This window comes from Nomascus leucogenys, chromosome 19, assembly GCF_006542625.1.
Source record: "Nomascus leucogenys isolate Asia chromosome 19, Asia_NLE_v1, whole genome shotgun sequence".
NCBI lineage: Eukaryota > Metazoa > Chordata > Mammalia > Primates > Hylobatidae > Nomascus > Nomascus leucogenys.
Window position 1 is genome coordinate 24,221,591 of NC_044399.1, and position 27,165 is coordinate 24,248,755.

The 27,165-nt window shown below is 35.7% G+C and overlaps 1 protein-coding gene across 7 annotated transcripts in view; it reads left to right on the forward strand.

The window, feature by feature from the left end:
• NCOA1 (nuclear receptor coactivator 1) overlaps positions 1-27,165 on the forward strand; it is a 277,704-nt gene that overhangs the window by 205,847 nt on the left and 44,692 nt on the right. For all 7 annotated transcript variants that reach the window (XM_030800369.1, XM_030800366.1, XM_030800370.1 and 4 more), the window contains 3 exons: positions 6,908-7,055; positions 8,365-9,685; positions 12,717-12,897. In XM_030800369.1, coding sequence (XP_030656229.1) covers positions 6,908-7,055; positions 8,365-9,685; positions 12,717-12,897 — 1,650 coding nt within the window. The remainder of the gene's footprint in view (positions 1-6,907; positions 7,056-8,364; positions 9,686-12,716; positions 12,898-27,165) is intronic.

The following is a 27,165-nucleotide window of genomic DNA, read 5'->3' on the forward strand; positions in this document are numbered from 1 at the left end:
TATGATAGAACCATAACCAAACAAGAAAAAAATTAATTCTAACTTGAAGAATCAAGGATGACTTCAGAAAAGAAGTAATATTTTTTTGGCTCTTGAAGATCATTCTCAGCAGAACAAGCATGTCAAAGGCCTTCTAGATAATACAGAGATCAGTATCATGCATGTTTACTTCATGACTGTTGCAGAACCTGTATCTCCTGACTCAGGTTGAAATTTCAAGTCAAAAAATATATGTTATGAAATTATTAATTTTTGCATAGCTGCTGGGTCTTAGTAAGTATCATGGAAGTATAAGATATGTATATTCCCTGCCCTTAAGAAACTTAACAGTACTACAGGAGCGGTAGGAAAAGTTATTTGAGAATTAAGGCCAGAAAGTTTACAGAAGTTCAGAATTAAATGGCTTTGATGTACTTTAAAAATATTGTCATTTAATTATGGTAGCCTAACATTCTTTTTCCAATGAAATTTATTCTCTAATCTCTAGATAGTTTCTTTTGTAAGAATCTCATTGTATGGCTTTTCCTGAAAAACAATTTAAAAATATTTTTCATTATTTCATCATTCTTAATTTTAACATTTTTCCTATAACATTAGATTTCCTAAGTTTACGGATGATTTTCCATTCATTACATTTTGGGTCAACTGCTTCCTAGTGATGTATGGAGGAAATAGTTTGATTTTTTTTCTTTATCCAGGAAGCATCTATATAAATATCACAATCCAGGTATTTCTGGAACAGCTTCATACAGACTAGTGGTTATCTAGTGGGCTCCTTACTAGACTTATACCACCCCCTAAGATTGTATTTCACTGGGTAGAGCTAAGAATCTGTATTTTTTACAAGTTTCCCAGGCAATCCTGAAGGGCAGCCAGGTTTGGAAACCATTACAATAAGTAACTAATGCCATCCACTGGATGTGAACTTTGGGATTTCCTCTGGCAACGGTGACGCTTGACTTTTGCATAGGTTTGGGACTCAGAGCACTGTTTCCACTCATTGCCTGAAGTTCTCGAGTTTATGGTACTTTGATTTTTGCCTTAGGTTGGGCCTTCCAAGGCTTTACTTAAAAGACTTAATTTATTTGCCTATAACTTCTGTACACTTTTAGCAAGGCAAAGCAGATCTCGCTTGTCTCATTATCCAAATGGCTAGGCTCCCCATAGATGTGACTAGGCCACAGTTGAAGTTTTCTAAACCTTCAACAGAATTCCCCATACAATAAATTGATTAAAGTATAAATAAGTAACTAGTTTGTCATTAATATATAAAGTGAAATAATTTAGAGTAAAATATAAAGAAATGTAAGTATAATCCAATACCTCTTCCCCATTAGTCATTTTTTAATGTTCCCTCATTCTACTTTTTTTAGGAAAAAAAAAATCGTCAATAGAAATAACTGTATTTTTCTTAGAATCAAGTTGTCCAAAGTTCACATGACTGAATCCAGTGTTTTGGAGATTCTAAACAACCTGACAAACAGGTTTTGTGGATTGAGCACAGCCTTTTCTGATATTTTTCTATTCAGCAGTATCTAGCCAGATATGAGAAATGTGGTCAATGAAACACTTTCACGAGAATCACCTGTTAAAGATAGTGACCTACTGAATTAAAATATCAAATGAAGGCCTGCCCAGATATCTTAACAAACCTTAAAGATAATGCTTAAGTTGGCCGGGTGCAGTGGCTCACGCCTGTAATCCCAACACTTTGGGAGGCTGAGGCAGGTGGATCACCTGAGGTCGGGAGTTCAAGACCAGCCTGATCAACTTGGAGAAACTCCATCTCTACTAAAAATACAAAATTAGCCGCGTGTGGTGGCGCATTCCTGTAATCCCAGCTACTCGGAAGGCTGAGGCAGGAGAATCGCTTGAACCCGGGAAGCGGAGGTTGTGGTGAGCTGAGGTCGCACCATTGCACTCCAGCCTGGGCAACAAGAGCGAAACTCCATCTCAAATAATAATAATAATAATAATAATAATAATGCTTAAGTTTGACAACCATTGGTCCATCAAGATTGGAGAGAGGTGTTATTTGCATTTGCAGTTTTCTTGCTGCCTTTTCACTTAGGGACAGTATAAAAAGAGTGAAACAAATTATGTACTATCTTCCTGATTTTGTGTAGAACTTTACAGTGAATGATATTTAGGCAGGGAAAGTTTGTCCTCCATTTGTTTTCTTTCTTCCTGCGCATTAACTTAACTCTTTGATGGCAGCAACTAGTCTAAAATCCTAATATGCATTAAAATTTCTAGTTTTAGTTTAGTTTTTTAGCTGCTTTTGACAGAGTCAACTCATGAACTGCTGTCAAAGGGAGTTTACTATTATGTTTTCCAGAATCAAGTTTGAAAACACATTTCAGTCAAAGAAATTTGGGAACTACCTAGCATGAATTAGATTAAAGCCATGGTTTTACATTGAGATTGGAGGGAAATGGATATCAGGATCACTTGAGGAACTTTTTAAACTAGGAGAAGATCCATGCAAGTGTGTATAGTTTGGAAAAAGTTCCCAGGTTCTGTTCAATTCAAAACTATTACTTTAAAGAAATATCTAGGTCGTGGTGCTTCCCAAGGTCCCTGATAAGATAGATTCATCTGGGACAGTTGTTAAACTAGATTTCTGGACCCCACCCCGGACTACTGAATCAGAGTCTATAGTCTAAGATGTTTACTTACAGAGAAGTTTGTAAACTATGAACCTAGATTCCACAAACTTAATAACTATAACTAGGAAATGATATTTTATGGGTAATCCCACTTTAGGTGATTTGTAAGATATATTTAAGGTATTTAAGTTTCTGAGAAGTTCTACAATAAAAATACCTTTTAAATTTTGTTATTGAGACTTTTTTTTCACAGAATACTTTTTCCTGGAGCACATCTATCAGCAGTTAGATAGTAGTCATGGGAAATGTCAGGCTATACAACCTAGAAACTAGTTGTATGAAAGTTCTGTTTATATATATATAATGATGTAATGGATCGTCTTTTCTTGTCTTTGAAATATCCATGACATATTGTTACATTAAAAAGTAGGTGGCTAGGCACAGTAGCTCATGCCTGTAATCCCAGCCCTTGGGAGGCTGAGACAGGAGGATTGCTTGAGTCCAGAAGTTCAAGACCAGCCTGGGCAACATGGTGAAACCTCATCTCTACAAAAAATAAAAATACAAAAATTAGCTAGGCGTGGCACACAGCTATGGTCCCAGCTAGTCGGGAGACTGAGATGGGAGAATTGCTTGAGCCCAGGAAGTGAAGACTTCAGTTAGCCTTGATCATGGTACTGCAGTCAAGCCTGGGTGACAGAGTGAGACACTGTCTCAAAAAAAAAAAAAAAAAAAGCAGACCAAGAGAGCAAAGCATATATAATATGATCTCACTTTTCGATATCTTTCTATTTATCCAATTCTAGAAAATTAACAAAATTTTAACTGGTTATCTCTGCATGATGGAATTACAAATGACTTATTCTTTGTTCATCTCTCTATTAACTTTATATTAAAATAAAGCCATTTTCATCTTTTATAAAATATAGTTAAGGCTAGGCATGGCGGCTCACGCCAGTAATCCCAGTATTTTGAGAGGCTGAGGTGTGAGGATCACTTGAGCACAGGAATTCGAGATCAGCCTGGCCAACATGGCGAAACCCCGTCCTATTAAAAATACAAAAATTAGCCAGGCATGGTGGTGTGAGCCTGTAATCCCAGCTACTCGGGAGTCTGAGGCAGCAGAATCCCTTGAACCCAGGAGGTGGAGGTTGCAGTGAGGCGAGATCACGCCACTGCACTCCAGCCTGGGTGACAGAGGGAGACCCTGTCTCAAAAAAGAAAAAAGTATATCATGAGTCAAAGCTGGAAGGGGTTTATGGTATTAAGTTTGAAAGCATTGCTATAAAACATAAAGTACCCATATCAATGATTAATTAGAATGTTCTTTGAGACTTGTGTAATGTGGTTAAGTCCATGGTCCATGTAACAACTGAAAATCTTTTTATGTCAAACTTTGTTAAAGATATTTTAAATGTGAGTTTACTGTCCTCTTAGTGATTTTGATATTATAAATAGAGTTTACTCATTGGTGATTGAGAATTTTAGAACATCTAGGGGTAATTATTTTTTCTGTACCTAATAACAATTTTTTAATTCTTTCTCTTTTTCTGCATATATTTAGGTGACTACCACAAAGAAAAATAAACCTCTACCAGCATTGACCCATAGTATCCTGCCACACATTTTTTTACCTGCCTATTTTGTTAATATCAGTAAGGCATGCTTGTTTGAGGTTATCTCAGCACCAAATTGGGAGGGATCAAAAACCCAAAAAGCTTTGCTTCTACAGCTGCTGTAACCAGGGAAAATTTAATGTTTCTTTTGCTTTGTAGCTCTGTTGAGGCCTATTCTAGGGATAAAAATAAATTTAAAAAAATAAATAAAAGCAGCTGTCATGTTAAAGGTTCTTTGGAAGGATTCTGAGGTGTCAATAATAGTCCTTCAATAATATCTTTCCCCACTAAGTGTTCTAAGAAGTTTAGAAATGGACACAGGAATCAGAGATCAAAATACTAGCTATAAAGATGACAAAATTAGGTCAGAAAACTAGGCCAGGACCTATAAACAAAATGGGATTCCAAAACTAAACCTTGAAACCCACTTAAATGGAAAATTTGATGTGTAGAGCAAATGTTTATTGAACCAACTCTGTGAAGAGCTGTGGCTACCTTACTCATCTGTTAATTCAAAGTATTAGTGATTGTTATTCAGAGTTGAAGCTGTTGCCATAAATGGTGTCTAGGGATTGACTATGTGTGTGACTCAGAACATAAGTACTTTGGAAGCTGTGTATCTGTTGGGTTTTTTTCCCTCTGATGTTTATTGAGGAAATCTTCATTCAATACCTGATATGTACTCCATGCTAGGCTCCATGCTAGATGTTATCTTACAATGTTATTGGCTCAGTTTTAGTAATGAGTTGACTGAGATGAGTGAATGTTAATTTGCATTAAGTCTTAAACTTGTAAATGACAGTGAGAGGTCAAGGCTGAATCTGACTCCTAGGCTGTTACTCTTTTCATTGATTTATGCTGCCTTCCTTTGACCTCTTCATCTGAGCAATTAAGCACCAGAATTTTAGTTAACTGGAGAGTCTGAGTTCTAATTAATTGAAGTTTTACCATATTAAATATTGCCTTTTTCTCATTTCCAAGAATGGCTGAATGAATTATTAAATGCCTAATCTTAGTCCATACATTCTCATCCAAAACAAATAATCTAATTTCAAAACATAAAGTGTGGTAATTGTCTTGTATTAAATTAATAGGCTTCCCTAAATTCAGGAATTTTTCCTAGTTTAGATACATTATATTTAGTAACTATGCCAGTGATTTAGCTGAAATTGCCAGATGTGTAAAGAATGTGGTTGGTTAAATATAAGTCTTTCAATTAAATTTATATTCTGGTTTTGGTACTTAGGCAGATATATTATGGTATAGATTTACATTAAACTATACCGTTTTCAGTTGGTACTGTATATACGGGACAATAAAATAGAGCATGTCTTGTTTATTTTAAGTAACATGTAACTTCCAAAATTATTTATTAATTGGTAATTTTAAGCCTCTTTCTCATGGCCTTTAAAATGTAATCAAAGCCCCTTCTGAAATGTCTTTGAAAAATTGGACTAACATTTTATCACAGGCTAAATTATAATAGTCATTTGTGGTAGTACTCAATCTTTCTTAAAATAGAATTATGTGGTATTAGTAAAACATCAGTGATATTTTATTACGTAATAGTCTGGCATGGCCTTTACGTATTTAATAAATACTTACATGGTTAGAATTTTTTCTGCTGTTAGTAAAGCTTTAAGACAAAAGTAAATTATGCTGCTTATAAAGTGACTTGGCTGCCTTAACTTAGTTTTTGTTGCTTATACTAATAACCATTGGCTTTATCTTAATTTGCTTACTAAACTTTAAAAATTCAAACATTAAAAATAGTACACAGATTTTACACATATTTATAAATAACTTGTCAAATGGGACCTTAGTGATTCACATTCCTGAGTGAAAAATTAAATTTGAATATTAGTTAAGGAACTCTGTAAGCTGATCAAAACTTAGAGAGTAAATTTTATGTTGTGTAAGTCATATCTTAGTAGAGCTGTTATTAAAAAAAAATAACCAGCAAAAGAGAAAACAAACTTGTTAAAGATAATACTGAGAGTGAGAGGGGAGAAAAATATTTCCTGGTATTTTTAATGGAGACTTAATAAATTTGAAGAGCTGCCCCCAGTATAGAGAAAGATTAAGGTTGGGCCGGGCGCGGTGGCTTACACCTGTAATCACAGCACTTTGGGATGCCAAGGTGGATGGATCATTTGAGGTCAGGAGTTCAAGACCAGCCTGACCAACATGGTGAAATCCTGCCTCTACTAAAAATACAAAAATTAGCCATGGTGGTGGGTGCCTGTAGTCCTAACTACTTGGAAGGCTGAGGCAGGAGAACTGCTTGAACCCCGGAGGCGGAGGTTGCAGTGAGCCGAGATTGTGCCACTGCACTCCAGCCTGGGCGACAGAGCAAGACTCTGTCTCAAAAGAAAAAAAAATAAAAAGACTGAAGTTGATGTTTCCCAGATTTGGGGTTTCCTCATAATTATAACTTCTCTGAGGAGGCACCCATTCAACTATGACTCAATTAAAACCTGTCATCAAGTGGTGTATTTCAACTGGAATCATCTTCCCCCTCAGATATCTGCTTTGTCTGAAGTATTCTTTATTCTGAGTCTAAGCAGGCAACAGTTGGGAGGGCATTTAAAATGAGGTTCTAAGTAGAAATAAAACCTGGTGATTTAAAGCCAGCAAATAAGTATCAGAATTTTAACTAGGTTTCTCTTTTGTTTGAAACAGTGATGACTCGTGGCACTGCCTCCAGCCCCTCCTATAGATTCATATTGAATGATGGGACAATGCTTAGCGCCCACACCAAATGTAAACTTTGCTACCCTCAAAGTCCAGACATGCAACCTTTCATCATGGGAATTCATATCATCGACAGGTACTACTTATTTGGAGAGTTTCATATGAAATAAGCCAGTTCACATATCTCTTATTAGAGAAATTTTTTATACTCTTGATGGCTAGAAAGCAGAAATTCTAAATTAGGCGTAAAACTAGTGTGATGAGTATATATAATCAGTATATCCATATTGAGTTTTATAGTTTTATCATGTAATAGCTTTGTTGTTCATAAAGGGCGGTAGGAAAGCTGAGGATGAAAATATGCGTTTTAGAGGGTAAAACCAAAAAGATGGCTAAAAATTTACAACATTCCATACGTGAATCTTATAAGAGATTTCAGAGTTTGTAAACATCGTTATTTTTATTTTTATTTTTGAAAGTGCTCTATTTTCATTAGGGCATACTTGGTGGCTCCTGAGTTCAAGTTGACAATTTCTCACAGAAATTACAAATCATTAAACTATCAACTTGATTTTTGAGTGCCATTGCCTCTAATTTGTTCCCCTCTCTAAGTATGTTTTACTCTGATATATGGTAAATTCATGAAACTATTATCCTATGAATTATTAGAAATCCTACATTTACAATGGTTAAAATGTGGCATTAAAAACAAAGACATTTCCCCTCACTTCATCTTTTTCTCATCTAATGTATTTGCTTATTGGAACATGGTAATGCCAGTCACAAATCTGTTGTCATAATTATGAATTTGAGTAAAGGACTCACTGAAAACCTGAATTCAGTATTCTGGTTTTTTTCTACTTTTAGTTTAAATTATGCTTGTGAGTGGAATTAGCACAGTTCTTTTTTTCATATTGTGATTTCTCTTTCAAAACATCTGCTATGTCTGCATATCACTCTTTTTAATTTTTACATCAGTGACACAGTATTTTCCTTACCCAGTCTTCCTCTTTGGAGTTGAAATACTTAAAAGCTGTAACAGGAGTCATAAATAAGTGCTTTATAAACAGAGGTGTGAGAAGTTTATTTTTCAACCAAAAAAATTATTATAATGTTAATTGTGTATATTAAGTTTAGAAATTGTTTAAAAGAACATATATTGGATTTTTTCCAAAACCAAGAAAAATTTATTTTACGTATAACTGAGACCATTATCAAATGTAAGTCGATAAGCATTATTTCTTATTAAGTGATGCTAATATTTTACAGTAGTTTTTTCTTAATTTAAGAAACTTTTTTCTTAATTTAAGATGGTACAGAAGCTCTTTACTTGATAGCTTGCAATATTAATGAGATCAATGGTCTTGTTTTAGAATATGTACCATAAAAATATTTTAATAGAAACAAATGAAGATATTTGAATAATAATGTCTTTTTCCCCCTAGGGAGCACAGTGGGCTTTCTCCTCAAGATGACACTAATTCTGGAATGTCAATTCCCCGAGTAAACCCCTCGGTCAATCCTAGTATCTCTCCAGCTCATGGTGTGGCTCGTTCATCCACATTGCCACCATCCAACAGCAACATGGTATCCACCAGAATAAACCGCCAGCAGAGCTCAGACCTTCATAACAGCAGTCATAGTAATTCTAGCAACAGCCAAGGAAGTTTTGGATGCTCACCTGGAAGTCAGATTGTAGCCAGTGTTGCCTTAAACCAAGGACAGGCCAGTTCACAGAGCAGTAATCCCTCTTTAAACCTCAATAATTCTCCTATGGAAGGTACAGGAATATCCCTAGCACAGTTCATGTCTCCAAGGAGACAGGTTACTTCTGGATTGGCAACAAGGCCCAGGATGCCAAACAATTCCTTTCCTCCTAATATTTCGACATTAAGCTCTCCCGTTGGCATGACAAGTAGTGCCTGTAATAATAATAACCGATCTTATTCAAACATCCCAGTAACATCTTTACAGGGTATGAATGAAGGACCCAATAACTCCGTTGGCTTCTCTGCCAGTTCTCCAGTCCTCAGGCAGATGAGCTCACAGAATTCACCTAGCAGATTAAATATACAACCAGCAAAAGCTGAGTCCAAAGATAACAAAGAGATTGCCTCAATTTTAAATGAAATGATTCAATCTGACAACAGCTCTAGTGATGGCAAACCTCTGGATTCAGGGCTTCTGCATAACAATGACAGACTTTCAGATGGAGACAGTAAATACTCTCAAACCAGTCACAAATTAGTGCAGCTTTTGACAACAACTGCTGAACAGCAGTTACGGCACGCTGATATAGACACAAGCTGCAAAGATGTCCTGTCTTGCACAGGCACTTCCAGCTCTGCCTCTGCTAACTCTTCAGGAGGTTCTTGTCCCTCCTCTCATAGCTCATTGACAGAGCGGCATAAAATTCTACACCGGCTCTTACAGGAGGGTAGCCCCTCAGATATCACCACTTTGTCTGTCGAGCCTGATAAAAAGGACAGTGCATCTACTTCTGTGTCAGTGACTGGACAGGTACAAGGAAACTCCAGTATAAAACTAGAACTGGATGCTTCAAAGAAAAAAGAATCAAAAGACCATCAGCTCCTACGCTATCTTTTAGATAAAGATGAGAAAGATTTAAGATCAACTCCAAACCTGAGCCTAGATGATGTAAAGGTGAAAGTAGAAAAGAAAGAACAGATGGATCCTTGTAATACAAACCCAACCCCAATGACCAAACCCACTCCTGAGGAAATAAAACTGGAGGCCCAGAGCCAGGTGGGTAACTGCTTGCTTCACAGAATGGTCATTCCTAGTAATTTTTTTTTCATTTATTCTGTTCCGTCTATAGACCAGATATGAATTCATACCATGTTTTATCCTATCCATTGGGCATATATTAAGAGGTTAGTATCAGTAACTGATCACAGGATGCCCTCAGAAGTTTTTTTTTAGAACTTCAGAAGGCTACAGTTTTAATGCAGAATTATAAAAAAGGAGATTTTTCTTTCTGTATAAAATCGGAGTTCACATCTTTAGATATTTTTAAAAATACCTTCCCTGCTCCTTCCTCCCATCCCTACCTATTGAATCTAACTCTCTAGGAATAAAACCTAGGAACCAAACCTAAGTCTGGGAACCTCTGATGTAAATGAAGTGGGAGAGAAATGTAAGGAGGTGGACAAGGTTACTTAGTCTGGCTTGTTTTTTATTTCCTTTGAAGCATTTCCTAAGGCTGTTTTCCTTCTCATCTGATTCTGACAACCCTCAACCATCAGAGAATAGGGACTTGAATATTCTGGGTAACAGAATATTGCTCTTACATAACATGACCTGAAACAGACGTAAATAAAGACAAACCTTTCCATAAGTTGTTATGGATTAGAAATTTATGTTTAGGATGGGATGAAAGTGGTGTAAAAGTAAACAGGTATCTTCATTTATTGTATAATTGCTTATGGACTCTGAAGGAATAGAGTTTTAAAAAAAAATATATGGCCCTTCCTAGGAGCTTTCACCTTATTTACAGACAGAATATAGACATTCATTAATCAGCAGACAATGTATGTACAAAGCAGTTTATCCACAAGACTCCATTCTAAAGCATGAGTCACACTTAGTATGCATAGGTCCTTCGGTTTCTTGAATCAGCTTAGTTTTCTGCTCTCATCTCACAAGAATCACTCTCTTCCCTCAGGAATACTGCATTCTAGGCAGATGGAAGTCCTTGTCATTCCTAGAATAAGCCATGTCTCTTCTAAACATATTCTGCCTTGCTCTTCTTTCTGTGCCCACTGAACTTCTACTCATCCTTCACAAACCAATTCAGATAACGTCTGCATAAAGCCTTCCCCAAGTATCCCTAGTTAGACATTTCCTGCTTCTGTCCTCTTGTAGTGCTTCATATCATCTCTGTTTACTATTTGTAGTAACACTATTTTGACTGGTTCTGTACATGTGTGTTCTTTGAGGATAAGGCTGTCTCATGTTTCTTGGTACAATGAAACTAATTTTTAAGCAGAAAACAGCATTAAATAATAAGTGTATTTAAAAGGAAAAGATTTATAAGATAATGTCATTGTGTTCAGTTCTGGTGCATCTGTTTTGTGCACATGTGCATGTATTTCTGTTGAGCTGATTCCTAGGAGCAGAACTACAGGATCATAAGATATGCATAAGTCCTTTTTCAGTAGATAATGCCAGTTTTCCTAGTGTATCAGCATTTTTTCTAGTTGCTCCAAGTACTTGTTAATACATGATATTATCAATATTTTAGATTTTTTAGCTATTCTGAGGTGTGTGTTCTAATTTGCATTTCCCTGATAAATATTCATTGGTCATTTGGATATCTTCTTTTGTAAATTGCCTAGTCTAGTCTCTTGACCATTTTTTAATGTGTTTTTATTTTGCTTATTGACTTTTAAGAGTTCTTTATGTATGAGTCCTTTATTGGACATGTATTTGCAGACATATTTTCAATGCTAAGGCTTACCTTTTCTTTTTCTTACTGGCACTTTTTGATGACGTGAAGTTCTTCACTTTAATATAGTTCAATTTGTCAATCTTTTCCTTTATGGTTAATGCTTTTTGCACATGTGTAACAAAAGACATGTTCACAAATGTTTTTAACAGCTTTATTCATATCAGCCAAAAACTGGAAGCAACCCAAAAATCCATCACAATAGAATGGATAATTATGTTGTGACATATTCATACAGTGGGACACTATTCAGTGATAAAAACGAATGAACTACTGCTAAATGTGACAGTGCCCAAACCTCAGAAATGTAATTAAATACGTATATGTAATTCGATTTATATACTCTAGAAACAAAAATTTTAGTTGAACTAGATAATGAAACCCAAAAGGTAATCATAGTATAGCAATATTGTGAAATAAAGGCCAGTTTTCTTCTCTACGTAACCTAAGACAGATGTAGGAACTCCCTATTTATTCTTTTTTATTTTATTTTATTTTATTTTATTTTTTTTGAGACAGAGTCACGCTCTGTAGCCCAGGCTGGAGTGCAGTGGCATGTTCTCGGCTCACTGCAACCTCCGCCTCCCAGGTTCAAGCGATCCTCCTGCCTCAGCCCCACTAGTAGCTGGAATTACAGGCATGCGCCATGATGCCTGGCTAATTTTTGTATTTTTAGTAGAGACGGGGTTGCCATGTTGGCCAGGCTGGTCTCAAACTCCTGACCTCGGGTGATCCACCCACCTCAGCCTCCCAAAGTGCTGGGATTACAGGTGTGAGCCACGGTGCCCAGCCTCCCTATCTATTCTAAAAGATATGTTTCTTATACTATTAAGTCCTTAATTGGAAGTAACCTTTTTGATATCTTTAAAGCTGATACATAATTTATGAAAAGGTTTTCCAAACTTTTTTAAATTATAAAAAAGTTGAATCAATATAAGTTTAAGTCATTTTATGAAATTTTGAAAAATATGACAGGAAAAAGTCACCCATAATGCCATCATCATAACACAGTACTACTGACACTTTTTTCCAGTCCAATCTTTTTTTATACATAGATTTTTATACCAAGATATAGTAGCCAAATATTATATGTATATTATTTATATCCTGCAGTATATGTATACTATATCAGAAGCATCCAAATATTTTCCCCATGGAATAGTTAGCTCATGTAATTTCCAAGTAGCCCCAATCATTCTAATTATTTCTTTCTTTATTCTCTCAAAGTCACACTGAATTCATAGAGTTTAAAGAAGCAGCATTTTTTTCTATGTTGTTTCAGGTGAAAGTGTAAAATATATTTCCTCTAACTTTGGTTTCCATTCTTAGTTTACAGCTGACCTTGACCAGTTTGATCAGTTACTGCCCACGCTGGAGAAGGCAGCACAGTTGCCAGGCTTATGTGAGACAGACAGGATGGATGGTGCGGTCACCAGTGTAACCATCAAATCGGAGATCCTGCCAGCTTCACTTCAGTCCGCCACTGCCAGACCCACTTCCAGGCTAAATAGTATGTTTTGGGGACAACATCTCATTTTAAACGTTTAGTGATAATGTGGATTAGCATTTTGTCTCTCACCAGTATTACACAGATCCTTTGCTTAAGAGTGAAATATCTTTTTATTAATGCCACTATAAATAACAAAACAGTTATATTTAGGCATGTGAACGTCATTCATCATGTGTATTTTAAATTATAACCTCTACCCTTTTGTAATTAATGTTAAGGTGAGCAGTTGATGTTAAGGAGAACAATTTTGTCATCTCACCCAAAACGCCCCATAACAAGACTTTCAGAAATACAATATTGGGTCAGATTGTTTCCAAATATCTTCCTTGAAAACTATTCCTGTGAGTTGCAGAAATAAAAGATTCTGTACTAAAATACACTGGGCAAATGCTACATGTTCCATACGTTTCGTATTGATGTTTCAATGCCTATTAGCAGTTTTGAGAAGCCTTGTATTAAAGAAAGTAGTTTAGATTTCTTTTACCCAACATTTCCCAAACTTTCCTGATTATGGAATTTCTTTTCTCAAGTAATACGTGTTATACCACAGAATGAGTTTTCCATGAATTTGCTTAGGAGACAACTGTGTTAAATTGTTATCGTTCTAACCCAAGTTAGCATTTTCCTAGTTGAGAGACACTTTGATAGTTTAATACATTAAATTTATGAAAATAAGGCTGTCAGATTTTTTTACCCATCTCATTTTGATGTTGAAAAAACCAGTGGTAAGAATTCCATTGTATGACCTTGAAACTAAAGGAAACTAATCAGCTCACTTTCAAAATTAGTCTGGATTTCCGACCTTAGTCTATCCCTTTTCTGATGGTATCAGATGTGGGACTTCAGTTATTTCAATCCAACCGGAAATTTTAACTGTCATGACCCGATTACTGACAGTTTGCCAAGATTTCAGACAGCTGCAAAGAATAATCTTGAATCCATCTATGACATTTTTGGAGGCAGTATTTTAGCTGACCAGAGTGTTAGAGGAAAAGTCAGAAGCCTAGATTCAAATCTCATATTCTCCAGTCATTAACAGTCTTACCTCAAGGAAGTGCATTTTTTGAACCTTATTCTCTTTATCTGCAATATAAGAATTAGATTAAATGATTTTGAAAGTTTCTTCTAATGGAAGCAGTGAGGCTCTGGACTGGAATGTCAGTCACAATTGAGGAAACAGTAAGATGCAAGGCTGAAAAGAGATTAAATGAAAGTCTGCATATTGATTGGTTTGGGGGTCTTTATCTTCTTCCCCATCCAATATGGGAGACTGGAAGAATTTTCTCAGGGGACATTGAATGGGCAGAAAGATGTCTGGATGTGAGTATATAAGTACAAAAGCCATTCTGCTATCTCGTCATCCAACAATGAAGGCTACCAGAAGAGACAAGACTGGCACTCAGCCCTCCCAGTCTATGTTTTAGTACACTGACTGAACAGACACAGTCAAGAATCATCAGTACTTGGAGGAAACTCTGCAACTTGAAAGGGAGAAAAAGAAATAAACAAAAAGTATGCAATGGAAATATATAATGAATGCATAAACCAAAAAAGAGAAAAACTACTAGAAATTTTAGAAAGATAAAAATGTATTACTCCTGAAAATATGGAAAGGGAAAAAAAGGGACAAAGAACAGAAAAAACTCTTGGAAATTAGGTATCCTCCTTTTTTTTTTTTTAAATGAGAGAAATGTAAGATGATACAGCTGAGAAAAGCTTCCAGAAAGAACAAAAAGATGCTCCCAGAAAGACAAATGGGAAATAGGGAAGAAAAAGTTAAGGAAATTACAAGGTCCACCTCAGAGGGCCAATAATGATTAAGAATTACACAAACAGGCCACGTGCGGTGGCTCACGCCTGTAATCGTGCACTTTGGGAGGCTGAGGCAAGCGGATCACCTGAGGTCAGGAGTTCAAGACCAGCCTGACCAACATGGTGAAACCCTGTCTCTACTAAAAATACACAAAAATTAGCTGGGCGTGGTGGCAGGCACCTGTAATCCCAGCTACTCGGGAGGCTGAGGCAGGAGAATCACCTGAACCCAGGAGGCAGAGGTTGCAGTCAGCTGAGATCGTGCCATTGCACTCCAGCCTGCACGACGAGAGCAAAACTCCATCTCAAAAATAATTAATTAATTAATTAATTTAAAAAATTAAATTTAATTTAAAAAAATAAAAGAATTACACAAACAAGGGGGGGAAACATCAAAAAATATAAGAGAATTTTCTGCAACTAACTAAAGGACTTGATTCCCCAGATGATAGTGTTTCAACAAGTACCCAACACAAATGGAAAAAAAAAGTACTTGTACCAAAGCTTGTCATCGCATCATTCTGGAACATGAGAGATAAAGAAAAGATTCTAAAACCTTTCAGAGAGAAGTTGTTAATTCCATACAGTGAATCAGGAATTTTCAAAGGTAATGTTTGGAACTAGAAGACATTTATGATTTGAGAAAGAGGACTTCTACTTTCAACTATGACAGCAATAATTGGCACTGGTCTAGTCCTCCCACTGTAAATAATGGGAAAAAGAGCAAATGCATTAAACAATTCTTGTAAGCCAGTAGATAATAGGCAGTGTGAGACTGTGATCTCTCTGAGAAGGAAGCAAATCAGGTGAGCTCTACAATCATCTCAGCTTTTTTCTTGGAGACGTTTACCAAACCAAGTACAGGTAGGAGGAACCCAAAATAAGCACGGATATTTTACTAAACTCAGAAAATAGCGATAGGAGTTCAGTGACACTGGGGCAGTTAGAACTTGCTGAACAAAGTACCCAAGAAGAGAAGGATATGTAGAAAATAGCAACAAAAATCTGAATCAGGGTTCTTTTAAATCCTTGGCTGAATACCACACTGTGCATGTGTTCAACGATACTCCATCAGGTGGGGCAAAGAACAGTTTGTGAAGGAAGAACAACTATCAGGAAGGAGTGAGCTGAACAACTACCAGAACTTACACAAGATTGGAAGATAATCAACTCCTGACCAATCAGAGTCAGTAGACCTTCTTGAACATCTGGACATTTAGTGGAAAATGGCCTCACTTTAAGAGTGGATTTACCCTAGACCTGCTTTGACATCTTAAAAGCAAACCTCAAAAGGATCAAGCTTATGTACAAGTAAATTAACTGTCTGAAAGAACACTATTCAATAGTTTTTAAAGAAGACACCAAAATTCAGACATTCAACAGCATTATATTCATAATTTCCAACATATAATAAAAAAATTAAGACACACGATGTAGCAAGAAACTGTGACCCATACCCAAACAAAGTCAGTTAATAGATCCAGAAATGACAGAGATGTTAGAATTAATAGAAAAAGACTCGAAAATAGCTATTCTAAATACATTGAAGAACTTAAAGGAAAACATGAACATAATGAGGGAAGAGATGTAAACTACAAAAAAAAAAGAGCCAAATAGAGCTGGTAGAGCTGAAAAATACAGTATTTAAAATGAAAAATTTGTTGGAGGAGCCTACCAGCAGATTAAACACTGCAGGAAAAAAAAGAGCAATGACGTAGTATTAGAAACTACTCAATCAAATTAGAGGAGAAAAAGAATACCACAAAAGTATCAAGGACCTCAGTCACCTGTGGAACAATACAAAGCAGTCTAGTATACACATAATATATAAATAATACATAATTATGGAAGAAGGGGGAGCAGGTAAAATTTTTGAAAAACGAAACAGCCAAAATATTCACAAATTTGTGGAAATTTGTAAACCTACAAATCCAAGAGTTTAATTAATCCCAAGCAAAATAAACACAAAGAAAACTACTATAAGCCATGTCATAATCAAATTGCTGAAACAAAAATCTTAAAACCGATCAAAGAAAAATGACACATTATGTCAGATAACAAGAAAAAAACTTTCTATACTTAGTATCATTCAAAATGATACAGAGATGAAAAAAGATAGAAAATGATATAAGACGAACAAAGATAAGAAAACAACTAACTTTCTGTATCCAGTATCATTCAGAAATGCAGGTGAAATAAAGATGTTTTCAAACAAACCACACTGAGAAAATTTGTCACCAGCAGATTATACTATTGTTCAAGCTAAAATAAAATGAATCCAGATGGAAACTCTAACCTACAGAAAATAATAAGAGAGCCAGATAAGTAAAGGTATGAATAAATGGAAAATTCTTTTTTCTCATTTGTTAGTTTCTTTAAATGAAAAATGACTGTTTAAAGCAAAAATAATAACAGTGAATTATATATGTAATATGTAGAAGAAAAATGTATGACAGTAATGGTACCACAGATGGGATAGAATAAATGAGACAATACTCTTTTCTATGAAATAGTATAATATTTGAGGCTAGAGGCTAAAGTTAAAAATGCATTTTGTTAACAGAAAAATATTCTATAAGTGTCCTGTATGTAGAAAATCCTAAAGAAGTGAGAGGAAAAGCTACTTGAACTAAATGAACTTAGCAAAGTCACAATATGTGTACTCAGTATTTTAAAAAATGGAAATTGTATTTCTGTATATCGGTTACATACAATTGGATAATGATATAGAAAAAGCAGTTTACAAAATACATAAAATATTAAGACATAAATTTTAGATGAAATAACATGTGCATTACTCTACACTGAAAACTACTTTGCTGAGAGAAATTAGAGGGGGCCAAATAAATGGAGAGGGATACCATTTTCATGGATTGTAAGACACAATTTTGTCAAGATATCAATTATTCCAAAATCGAGCCATGTAAATTTAATGTAATCCCAATAACAATCCCAGCAGGCAGCCAGGCGCAGTGGCTCACGCCTGTAATCCCAGCACTTTGGGAGGCCGAGGCAGGCAGATCACGAGGTCAGGAGATCGAGACCATCCTGGGTAATATGGTGAAACCCCGTCTCTACTAAAAAAAATACAAAAAATTAGCTGGGCGTGGTGGCAGGTGCCTGTAGTCCCAACTACTCAGGAGGCTGAGGCAGGAGAATGGTGTGAACCCAGGAGGCGGAGATTGCAGTGAGCCGAGATCGCACCACTGCACTCCAGCCTGGGTGACAGAGCGAGACTCTGTCTCAAAAAAAAAAATCCCAGCAGGCATTTTAGTAAAATTTGACAAGCTTTTTCTAAAGTGTATATGAGAATGCAAAGGTCCTGAAATAACAAAAACCACTTAAAAAAAAAAAAAGAAAACTTGGGAGTATTTATACTACTTGATTTTAATACCTCTATAAAGCACCAGTCATCAAGATGGTGTGGTTTTGGAATAAAAATAGACATAGATCAATGCAAAATAATGGAGAGTCCAGAAACAGACCCACATTTATATGGCGAATTGACATCCAACAAAGACACCAAGGTAATTAAACAAAGAATAGTCATTTCAATACATGGTGATATAACAACTGAACATCCATGTAGAAAAAAATGAACCTCAACCCCTCTCCTCATCCCATACACAAAAAAATGAACTTATTTTGAGTCGATCATAGGCTTAAATATAAAAGTTAAAACTATAAAGCTTTTCAACAAAAAAATATGTCATTGAGATAGACACATTTTTGATACGACACAAAAAGTGCTAATCATGAAAGAAAAAATTGATACATTAGACTTCGTTAAATGTTAAATCTGCTCTTTAAAGACCACCTCTTGAAAGAAAATGAATCAATAATCAATAACCTTTCAAAACAGAAATCACTAGGCTAAATCCAGATGGGTTCACTTGTAATTCTACCAAACATTTAAGGAAGAAATTATATTCTCTATAATCTCTTCCAAAAAATGGAAGCAAAGAAAATATTTCCTAACTCATATTGTAAAACACATATCTGATATAAAGGAGTGATACCCAAAATAAACAAAGAACTCTTAAAATGAAACAATAAGAAAACAAGCAACTCAATTTAAAAATGGGCAAAAGATCTGAACAGACACCTCACCAAAGAAGATATACAGATGGTAAATAAGCATATGAAATGATGCCCAACTCGTATGGCATTAGAAAATTACAAATTAAAACCACAATATGCTGGCGAGGATGTAGAGCAACAGGAACTCTCGTTGCTGGTGAGAATACAAAATCGTACAGCCACTTTGGAAGACATTTTGGCAGTTTCTTACAAAACTAAACATACTCTTACCATATGATCCAGCAGTCACACTCCTTGATATTTACCCAAATGAGCTGAAAACTTATGTTCACACAAAAACCTGCACATGAATGTTTATGGCAGCTTTATCCATAATTGCCAAAACTTGGAAGCAATCAAGCCATGGAAAGACATTGCTGAGAAGAAGCCAATCTGAAAAGGCTACACATCCTGTATAATTCCAACCGTATTCTGGAAAAGGCAAAGCTGTGGAGACAGTCAAAAGATCAGGAGTTGCCAGGGGTTTGTTGTCAGTGGTTGCCAAAGGCAAGGATGAATAAGGAGAACACAGGGGATTTTATGTGATAAGTATCATACCTAAAAATCCCCTGTGTTCATATCATGTATATATAAATAAATGTACATAGACACATACACTTATATATATAAAAATCATGTGTATGCAATGACATGTATCTATCCTGTCATTCTATATTGGTCAAAATATCAAAATCCACAGAATGTACAGCACAAAGAGTGAACTCTAATGTAAACTGTGGACTTTAGTTAATACCAATGTGTCAATATTGGCTTATCAGTTCTAACAAATGTATCGCACTAATGCTATAGTAGGAAAAACTGTCCAATCTAAACACTGGGCAAAGGATTTTAAAAGACATTTCACAAAGGAAGATATGAGAATGGCAAATCAGCATGTGAAAAGATGGTTAATATCTTTTTTTTTTTTTTTTTTGAGTCTTTCTGTTGCCCAGGCTGGAGCACAATGGCATGATCGCTGCTCACTGCAACCTCTGCCTCTCAAGTTCAAGCAATTCTCATGCCTCAGCCTTCCAAGTAGCTAGGATTACAGGTGTGCGCCACCATGCCTGGATAATTTTTTTGTATTTTCAGTAGAGATGGGGTTTCTCCATTTTGGCCAGGCTGGTCTAGAACTTCTGGCCTCAAGTGATCCACCCACCTTGGCTTCCCAAAGTGCCGGAATTACAGGTGTGACCCACTGCTCCCGGCCAAAATACTTAACATCTTTAATCATCAAGGAAATGCAAATTAAAACTACAGTGCAATACCACTGCATACCCATTAGAATGCCCAAAATTTTAAAAACTGACAATACCAAGTGATGGCAAGGGTGTGGAACAATTTGAACTTTTACATTGCTAATGGCATGTAAAATGGTGTAGCAAATGTGGAACGTTGTTCAGCAATTTCTCATAAAGTTAATCATACATTTACCATGTAACCCAACAATTCAACTTTTAGGTATTTAACCAAGAGAAATGAAAGTCCACGTCCATAAAGATACTTGACTACAAATATCCATACAGCTTTATTCAAAATAGCCCCAAACTGGGTGGGTGCAGTGGCTCATGCCTGTAATCCCAACATTTTGGGAGGCTGAGGCAGGCAGATCACTTGAGGTCAGGAGTTCAAGACCAGTCTGGCCAACATGGTGAAACTCCATCTCTACTAAAAAAAATACAAAAATAGGCTAACATGGTGAAACCCCATCTCTACTAAAAATACAAAAAAAAATTAGCCGGGCGGCTTCTCGGGAGGCTGAGGCAGGAGAATGGCCTGAACCCGGGAGACAGAGCTGGCAGTAAGCCAAGATTGCGCCACTGCACTCCAGCCTAGGCGACAGAGTGAGAGTCTGTCTCAAAAAAAAAAAAAAAAAAAATAGCCGGGTGTGGTGGTAGGTGCCTGTAATCACAGCTTCTAGGGAGGCTGAGGCACAAAAATCACTTGAACCTGGGAGGTGGAGGTTGCAATGAGCCGAGATCGTACCACTGCATTCCAGCCTGGACTACAAAGTGAGACTCTGTCCCAAAAAAAAATACCCCCAAACCGGAACAGACTAAATGTCTGTCAACAAGTGTATTCATAAAATGAAACACTGCTCAGCAATGAAAAGGAAGGAACTATAATACTATTACATAGGATGAATTATTCTTGGAAACATGCTAAGTGATAAAAGCCATATATATTCAGATTTTTTTTAAGCTCTCAAACAGGCAAAACTAATCTGTAGTAATAGAAGTCTGATCATTGTTTGCCTGAGTTAGGAAGATTGATAGCCAAGGAACATGAAGGAAATTTTAGACATTATAGAAATATTCTGTTTTCTTGATTTGAGTGGAAAGTCCTGGGTTTATACCTTTCTCAAAATTTGTTGAACTGTACAAAATTTGTTGAACTTAAAATGGGTACATTTTATTGTATGTAAATTATACATCAATAAAGTTTAGTTTAGAAATATCTGAGAGTAGAATGATTTCCAGCCAATAACTAGGTATCACATTTCTGGTAGTTGTAAAGATAGAATAAAGCATTTTCAGATATAAAAGTCCTCAGATTTTATCTGCTTGGTATATTCATTCACCTTTTCTAGCAAAGGTCCTGGAGGATGTACTTAAATAGGGGAAAACCAAAAGAGACAGAGGAAGCAAAGGATCTGAAAGGAAGCCCAGGAATGACAGCTGATCCACAAGATTAGGGAACAACCAGTGCATATTGAACTGGGAGCTTGGCGAATCCTCTAGAAAGGAGGCCTCCAGAGAAGAAATGAATTGATCTCCTTGAGTTTATAGAAAATATTATTGATAGATTTATGTCAGAATGTTGAAACATCTGATAAATTCTAGAACCACTGACAAATGAAAACATAAGAAAATTATTAACTCCAGAAAAAAGAAAGTATGGCACAAGAGAGGAGGTTCGAACAAAGTGCACAGTTTGACTTAGCATTGAGCAATATTTGCATAATCATAATCAAAATATTAACAGGATTTTATAAAAAACTATGATCTCTGTTAGGGAGTTGGGAACCAGGATGGTAGTAAGAGAGGTACATATGGAAGAGCTAAGACCTCATCTATAATGAGGGGAAGTCAGTAAATCTAAAATGGAGACATCAAGAAATAGCAGTATATGTATATTTAGAAATAAATAGGCAATGCCAAAGAAAACAGTTTTCAGAGTTGCAAATGGTTGCCTCTGTTGAGAAGGAGGTAACTAAGTGACTGGAAGGGGTGAGGCAAGAAACTGCTTTATTTATTATGGGCCTCTTGGTTCTGACTTATAAAATTATGTATGTGTGTTAACTTGATAAAAACTAGAGTTAATAGAAATAGTATGTGCTAGCTTTGCAAGTTGTGAAAGTGGGGTGTTTTCTGTCATAGTCTGTATTGAGGCAAATAGCTTTTTTCTCCCTTGAGGCTTCCCCTCCAGAGTACAGCTCCATAAGTGAAAGTATGTAAATAGGCCAGAATCTGTTTTACCTTGTGCTAATATGTTTGCAAAGGCCAAGAGCATAGAGGGGAAGATACCAAGGTAGATATTGGGGAGGTCAATAGATGCGACAACCAGTCGACAATGTGTAGATATAGACAGGAAAGAAAAAAGAATTCAGAAGCCTTAAGGCTAAGGAAACAAGTTGGGTGTGAAAAAAGAAAAAAGAAGGATTGCAGAAGGAAAAAGAAAAAAGACGGGAACAAAAATATGATAGTGTATAAAGAGAAGAAGAAAAGAATCACTTCTAATTCTCTGCCCCGCTCTTACCTCTAAATTGTCCATCACTACTGTTTACTAGAACCGAGTCTTATTATTGATTGGCCCACATCTTAAGCTTGTGCCCGCCCAGGAAAATCAAGCACCTTTCCTTATTTTAGTCTTCAATCTTGGCTGAACTGTGTCAAGTACAAATATCTTGCATAGGATAGTTTAATTATCATCCTCCTTCACCACCTGAGATACACAGTTAGAAGTAATGGCTCTATCCCCCATGACACTTATCTTTTTCTCTTATACTTTTCCTTGCCATTTTGCACTGTATTCTGAGAGAAGCTCTGAGAGAGCTCAACTTTCCAGATCAAAACTAAATCTTCAGCTATGTCCATTCTGCCCTTCAGTCCATCTATTTAGACCGTTTCATCATAGCTATAACTTTAAGATTTCCGAACATTCTTTTTCTTAGGAATCTGTTACTTTTTACGGATGCAATAGACTTTTCAATCTGTATGATGATATTTATTGTATTGTGGGGTTCACTCATTTTCTGTACTAACCCTTTTTTCTTCAACATTACTTTCTTCATTAAAGTTGCTTTCTTCCTCCTGTTGACTTTTCTTGTATGTTTGGTAAATTTTGACTGTCTCTCCATTTGTATTGAAAAAGATCTAGAATTTCAAAATATTGGTAGCTAGTGTATTTCTTTAGCTAAAGTGAGAAGCCCTTTTCCCCTGGCAGTGAATGTAGATCCTGATTATAGAAGCCCAACTTCTCAGTTGTTGTGAGGAATAGGCCTTGGAGGTGGGGAAACCCCTTGTGGCAGCCCTAGCACCCCCTTTGGGAGATTCCCCGGGCAGAACTCCCATTTTGAGTCGTATGCTCACAATTGTAATCCCATGGACAGGTGCCAGAGTCAGCTGCACTCAGAGCAGTGGCCTGGCAGCAGCTGTTCAGCCATCCATAATTATCCAGCAATTGCCCATGGCCTGTTCCTTTATTTGCTCAAATGACCACTGAGCATGGAGTTGTTCTGGTGTTCTGGGAAAATTCCCCTCTTTGGAAAATCTCTTTCTCCTGTTGCAAGTGTTTTAGTTTAGTTGAAGTTTCACAATCCGTTTGTTTCCATTTGTGTTTTGTCTTTCAGAAATTCTTCGTTGTTTTAGTCTGCTGCCATGAAAATTTCTTCTGCCTTTCCTTCAGCTGCAGATTTGTGTTCCCCTTTTTTCTTTCTTATTTCAGTGGTGTTTTTGAAGAGAAAATAAAATATAAGTGATAAATCTGCCACACTGAACCACAAGTCTCCTTGGATTCGTTTACAAATGAGAAAACAAAGGTCCAGAGAAAAGGGAGATACATAAACACACACAGACAAAAACTTCCCCAAAGTGATATTTGTAGAATAACCAGGATTTAAATCTCAATCCACCTGGTTTCAAAACATGTTTGTATGCACACACACACACCCAAGCAGTGTGGCCAAGTGATTTAAATAATTTTGTTAGAAATGTTCTACCAGAGCACATCCAGGTAAATACTGCTTTTTCAATGGAGATAGCTTTTATGAGGGTATTGTTGATCAGAATGTGTACAGCATGCCTCTTTGTCAGTACCTTCAAAACCTTTGCTGTGTCCTTTTGACTATCTTCAAATCCCTATTCTTTGAGGGTAGATTTCACTTTTGAAAATTTCCAGTCATGTGGAACCAAATACGTTGATCTAAAAAGAATAATGCTGTTTTTTTTTAAATCAAAAACTAAAAATAAGTGTACCTATGAGGAAACTTATTTTCTTGAAGGACATGTGGACTGGCTGAGATAGTTCCTGAAGAATTCCAAAAATATTTAAGCATTGACATCACTAGAATAAGTGAATGACCGTGTGAGGCAGTTGTTTTTGTGTTCTGTGAACATATACATTCTGGGATAATTTTTTTTAATCTTATTAATTCACAGTACATCAAAATATTGTATAACTATAAAAATCATTATTTTCATATGCAACATTTTCAGTACTTAAAAAGATCCATTTTTCAGCCTGGGCAACATGGTGAAACCCCTTCTCTGCAAAAAATACAAAAATCAGCCAGGCATGGTGGTATGCGCCTGTGGTCCCAGCTACTTGGGGAGCTGAGACAGGAGGATCACTTGAACCCAAGGAGGTGGAGGTTGCAGTGAGCCGAGATCATGCCACTACACTCCAGCCTGGGTGACAGTGAGACCCTGTCTCCAAAAAAAAAAAAAAAAAAAAAAGTCCTTTGAGGTTACATTTCATGGTTTTTGTTTCTTTATTTATTTTTAGTGATTAAGATATTCACAGCTCAACATTCAAAAAAGTTTTTAAAATATATAGCAAAAAATCTCTTTCCTAGCAGTATTGTTTTTTCTGTACCTTCAAAAATTACGTACATAGACTTCCCTTTTTAAAATACAAATAGTGTCATACTATACACATTAGCTGTTCCGTATCTTAGCCACTTTTTCACTTAATGTTCTATGGATGTCATTCTGTGTCAGTGCATAAAGAGCATCTTTATTCTTTTTTTATAGCTGTACAACTTCTTACAGTTGTACCAGAATTTACTTAACCAGTAGCCTGATAGGCATCTTTTGCTATTACAAAGCTGTAATGAATAATCTTATGTAGAGATAATTTACCACATGTGACAATATATCTGAGATACAAGTTCTGAATAGAATTGCTGGGTCAAAAGATAGATATTGCCAAATAGTCCTTTCCAGCAATTGTTTCAGCTTGCACCCTAACTGATAATGTTTCCATTTCTGCATATCCTTGCCAATACATTGAATTATGTACTCTCTCATTTTTGCCCATCTGATGGTTTTATTTTTTTAGGTATCTCAATGTCATTTTAATCTATATTTCTTTTATTGTGAATTAGATCATATTTTAATGATTTTATAATACTCATTTATGTTCATATTCTCTATTTACCTATTGTTTCATTGGGTTTTTATCCTATTGATTTATAGAATTTTTTATATGTTAGAAAAATGAGTTCTTTGTCTACGTCATGTTTTGAAAAAAAACACTGTAACTGCTGTGCAGTTACTGCCAAATGTAACACAAAACTAAACCAGAAACTTCCTTAACAACAGCTGAAGAAAATTAACTGTGAATATCAGAATCAGTAGATACTAAATCAACTGTTAGAAGAATAGAATGTGCAAAAGCCACCCTCATGGTTAAGAAAATGCTTTCTACTTGGTGTACAGAAATTTTTTTTCTATAGCCTAATCTTGGAAGTGACAGAAATTTTTTAATTATTTCTTAATATAAGGGGGTTTTTTTGGTTTGTTTTTTGTTTTGTTTTGTTTGCTGGGTTCAGTGTCCCTTTTAGCTATATTTTAAATGGAGGAAGTATGATGTTGAGCCCTTTGCAAAGATGATAACGAATGTTAATAGCTTGATCAGGGGATCCCTAGGGCTTGTTTTCTGCCCCTACTTCAGCTGCCTGTTTCCAGCAGAAATGACTGTATTGTCTTGTATTACATGTATACTTACTCATGTTTGTGTCACAGAAATGACCAAAAATACTTCATTTATTCTCTGGACAAAGAGAGAGAGCCTGTGTATTTCCTAGAAGAAATGCGTGAAGCAAACCTTCACATTTTTTACAGAAGGCAGTTTCTAACGGAAGTCGCAAAAGGTTGAAATGACTTTCAGAATAAAAACCAACTTCTTTTAAGCATACGGTCTATCCAAACAAAACTTTTTTTTTACTTAAAATTTTATTAGTATGGGGATTTTTTTGTTTATTTTTGTTTGCTTAGTCACCAAACTCAGCATATGAATCTTATTTTGAAAATATTTTATCCAACTTATTTTCTTAACATTTTTTTCAAGACTAGTAAAATTAGATACTGTGTCCTATTATTGAGTCAAATAAACTATCTTGTAAAACTTAGTATTGCTAGTAGACAGTGGACAGCCATGTAAATTTTCTTAGACTTTTAAGTTAATTAATTTTGGTTATAATAATAAAGATTAGATTTCTTGAAATAAGATTGAGGAATTAACATGTAGGCAGAGCCAATGGGACAGTTTTAGATAATCTTTGACCAACTTGCTGATTTAAATAATGACAGAAAGTAAGTGATTATTTCCCATTTTTTTTTGTTTTAGTTTGTTGTGTTTTTCAGAATCCTACAGAATTTGATTTCTCTATCATTTGTCATGATAGAGATGAGGTTAATCAAAAGCTGTAATTATATACATTTAAAAGTAAATGTGTTTATATAACTTTTATTTCTCACTTACACTAAATATTGAATATATTTCACTTTAAAGTGAGCCTTGCATATACTATGTAGTTAATAATGTTCAGTAACTAGCATTAAGTACATTTTGGGAGGCATCCTTAAATCTACTTATTCTTCATTCATGCAAATGAGAAATTCTACCTCACTAAGCTTTCCCTTAAAACTCCAAGGCTGTTTTAGTTTTTAAAAAAAGATTCTATTTGGGCTACTATAACAAAATACCACTGACTAGGTGGCTTAAACAACAGAAATTTATTTTCTCACAATTCTGGAAGCCTAAAGTAGTTTTCGTTTCTTCTGAGGCTTCTTTCCTTGGCTTGGAGATGGCCCTCTTCTCTCTGGGTCAGGTTATCCCTCTGTATTATTTTTCTCCTAAACTCCTTCTTGG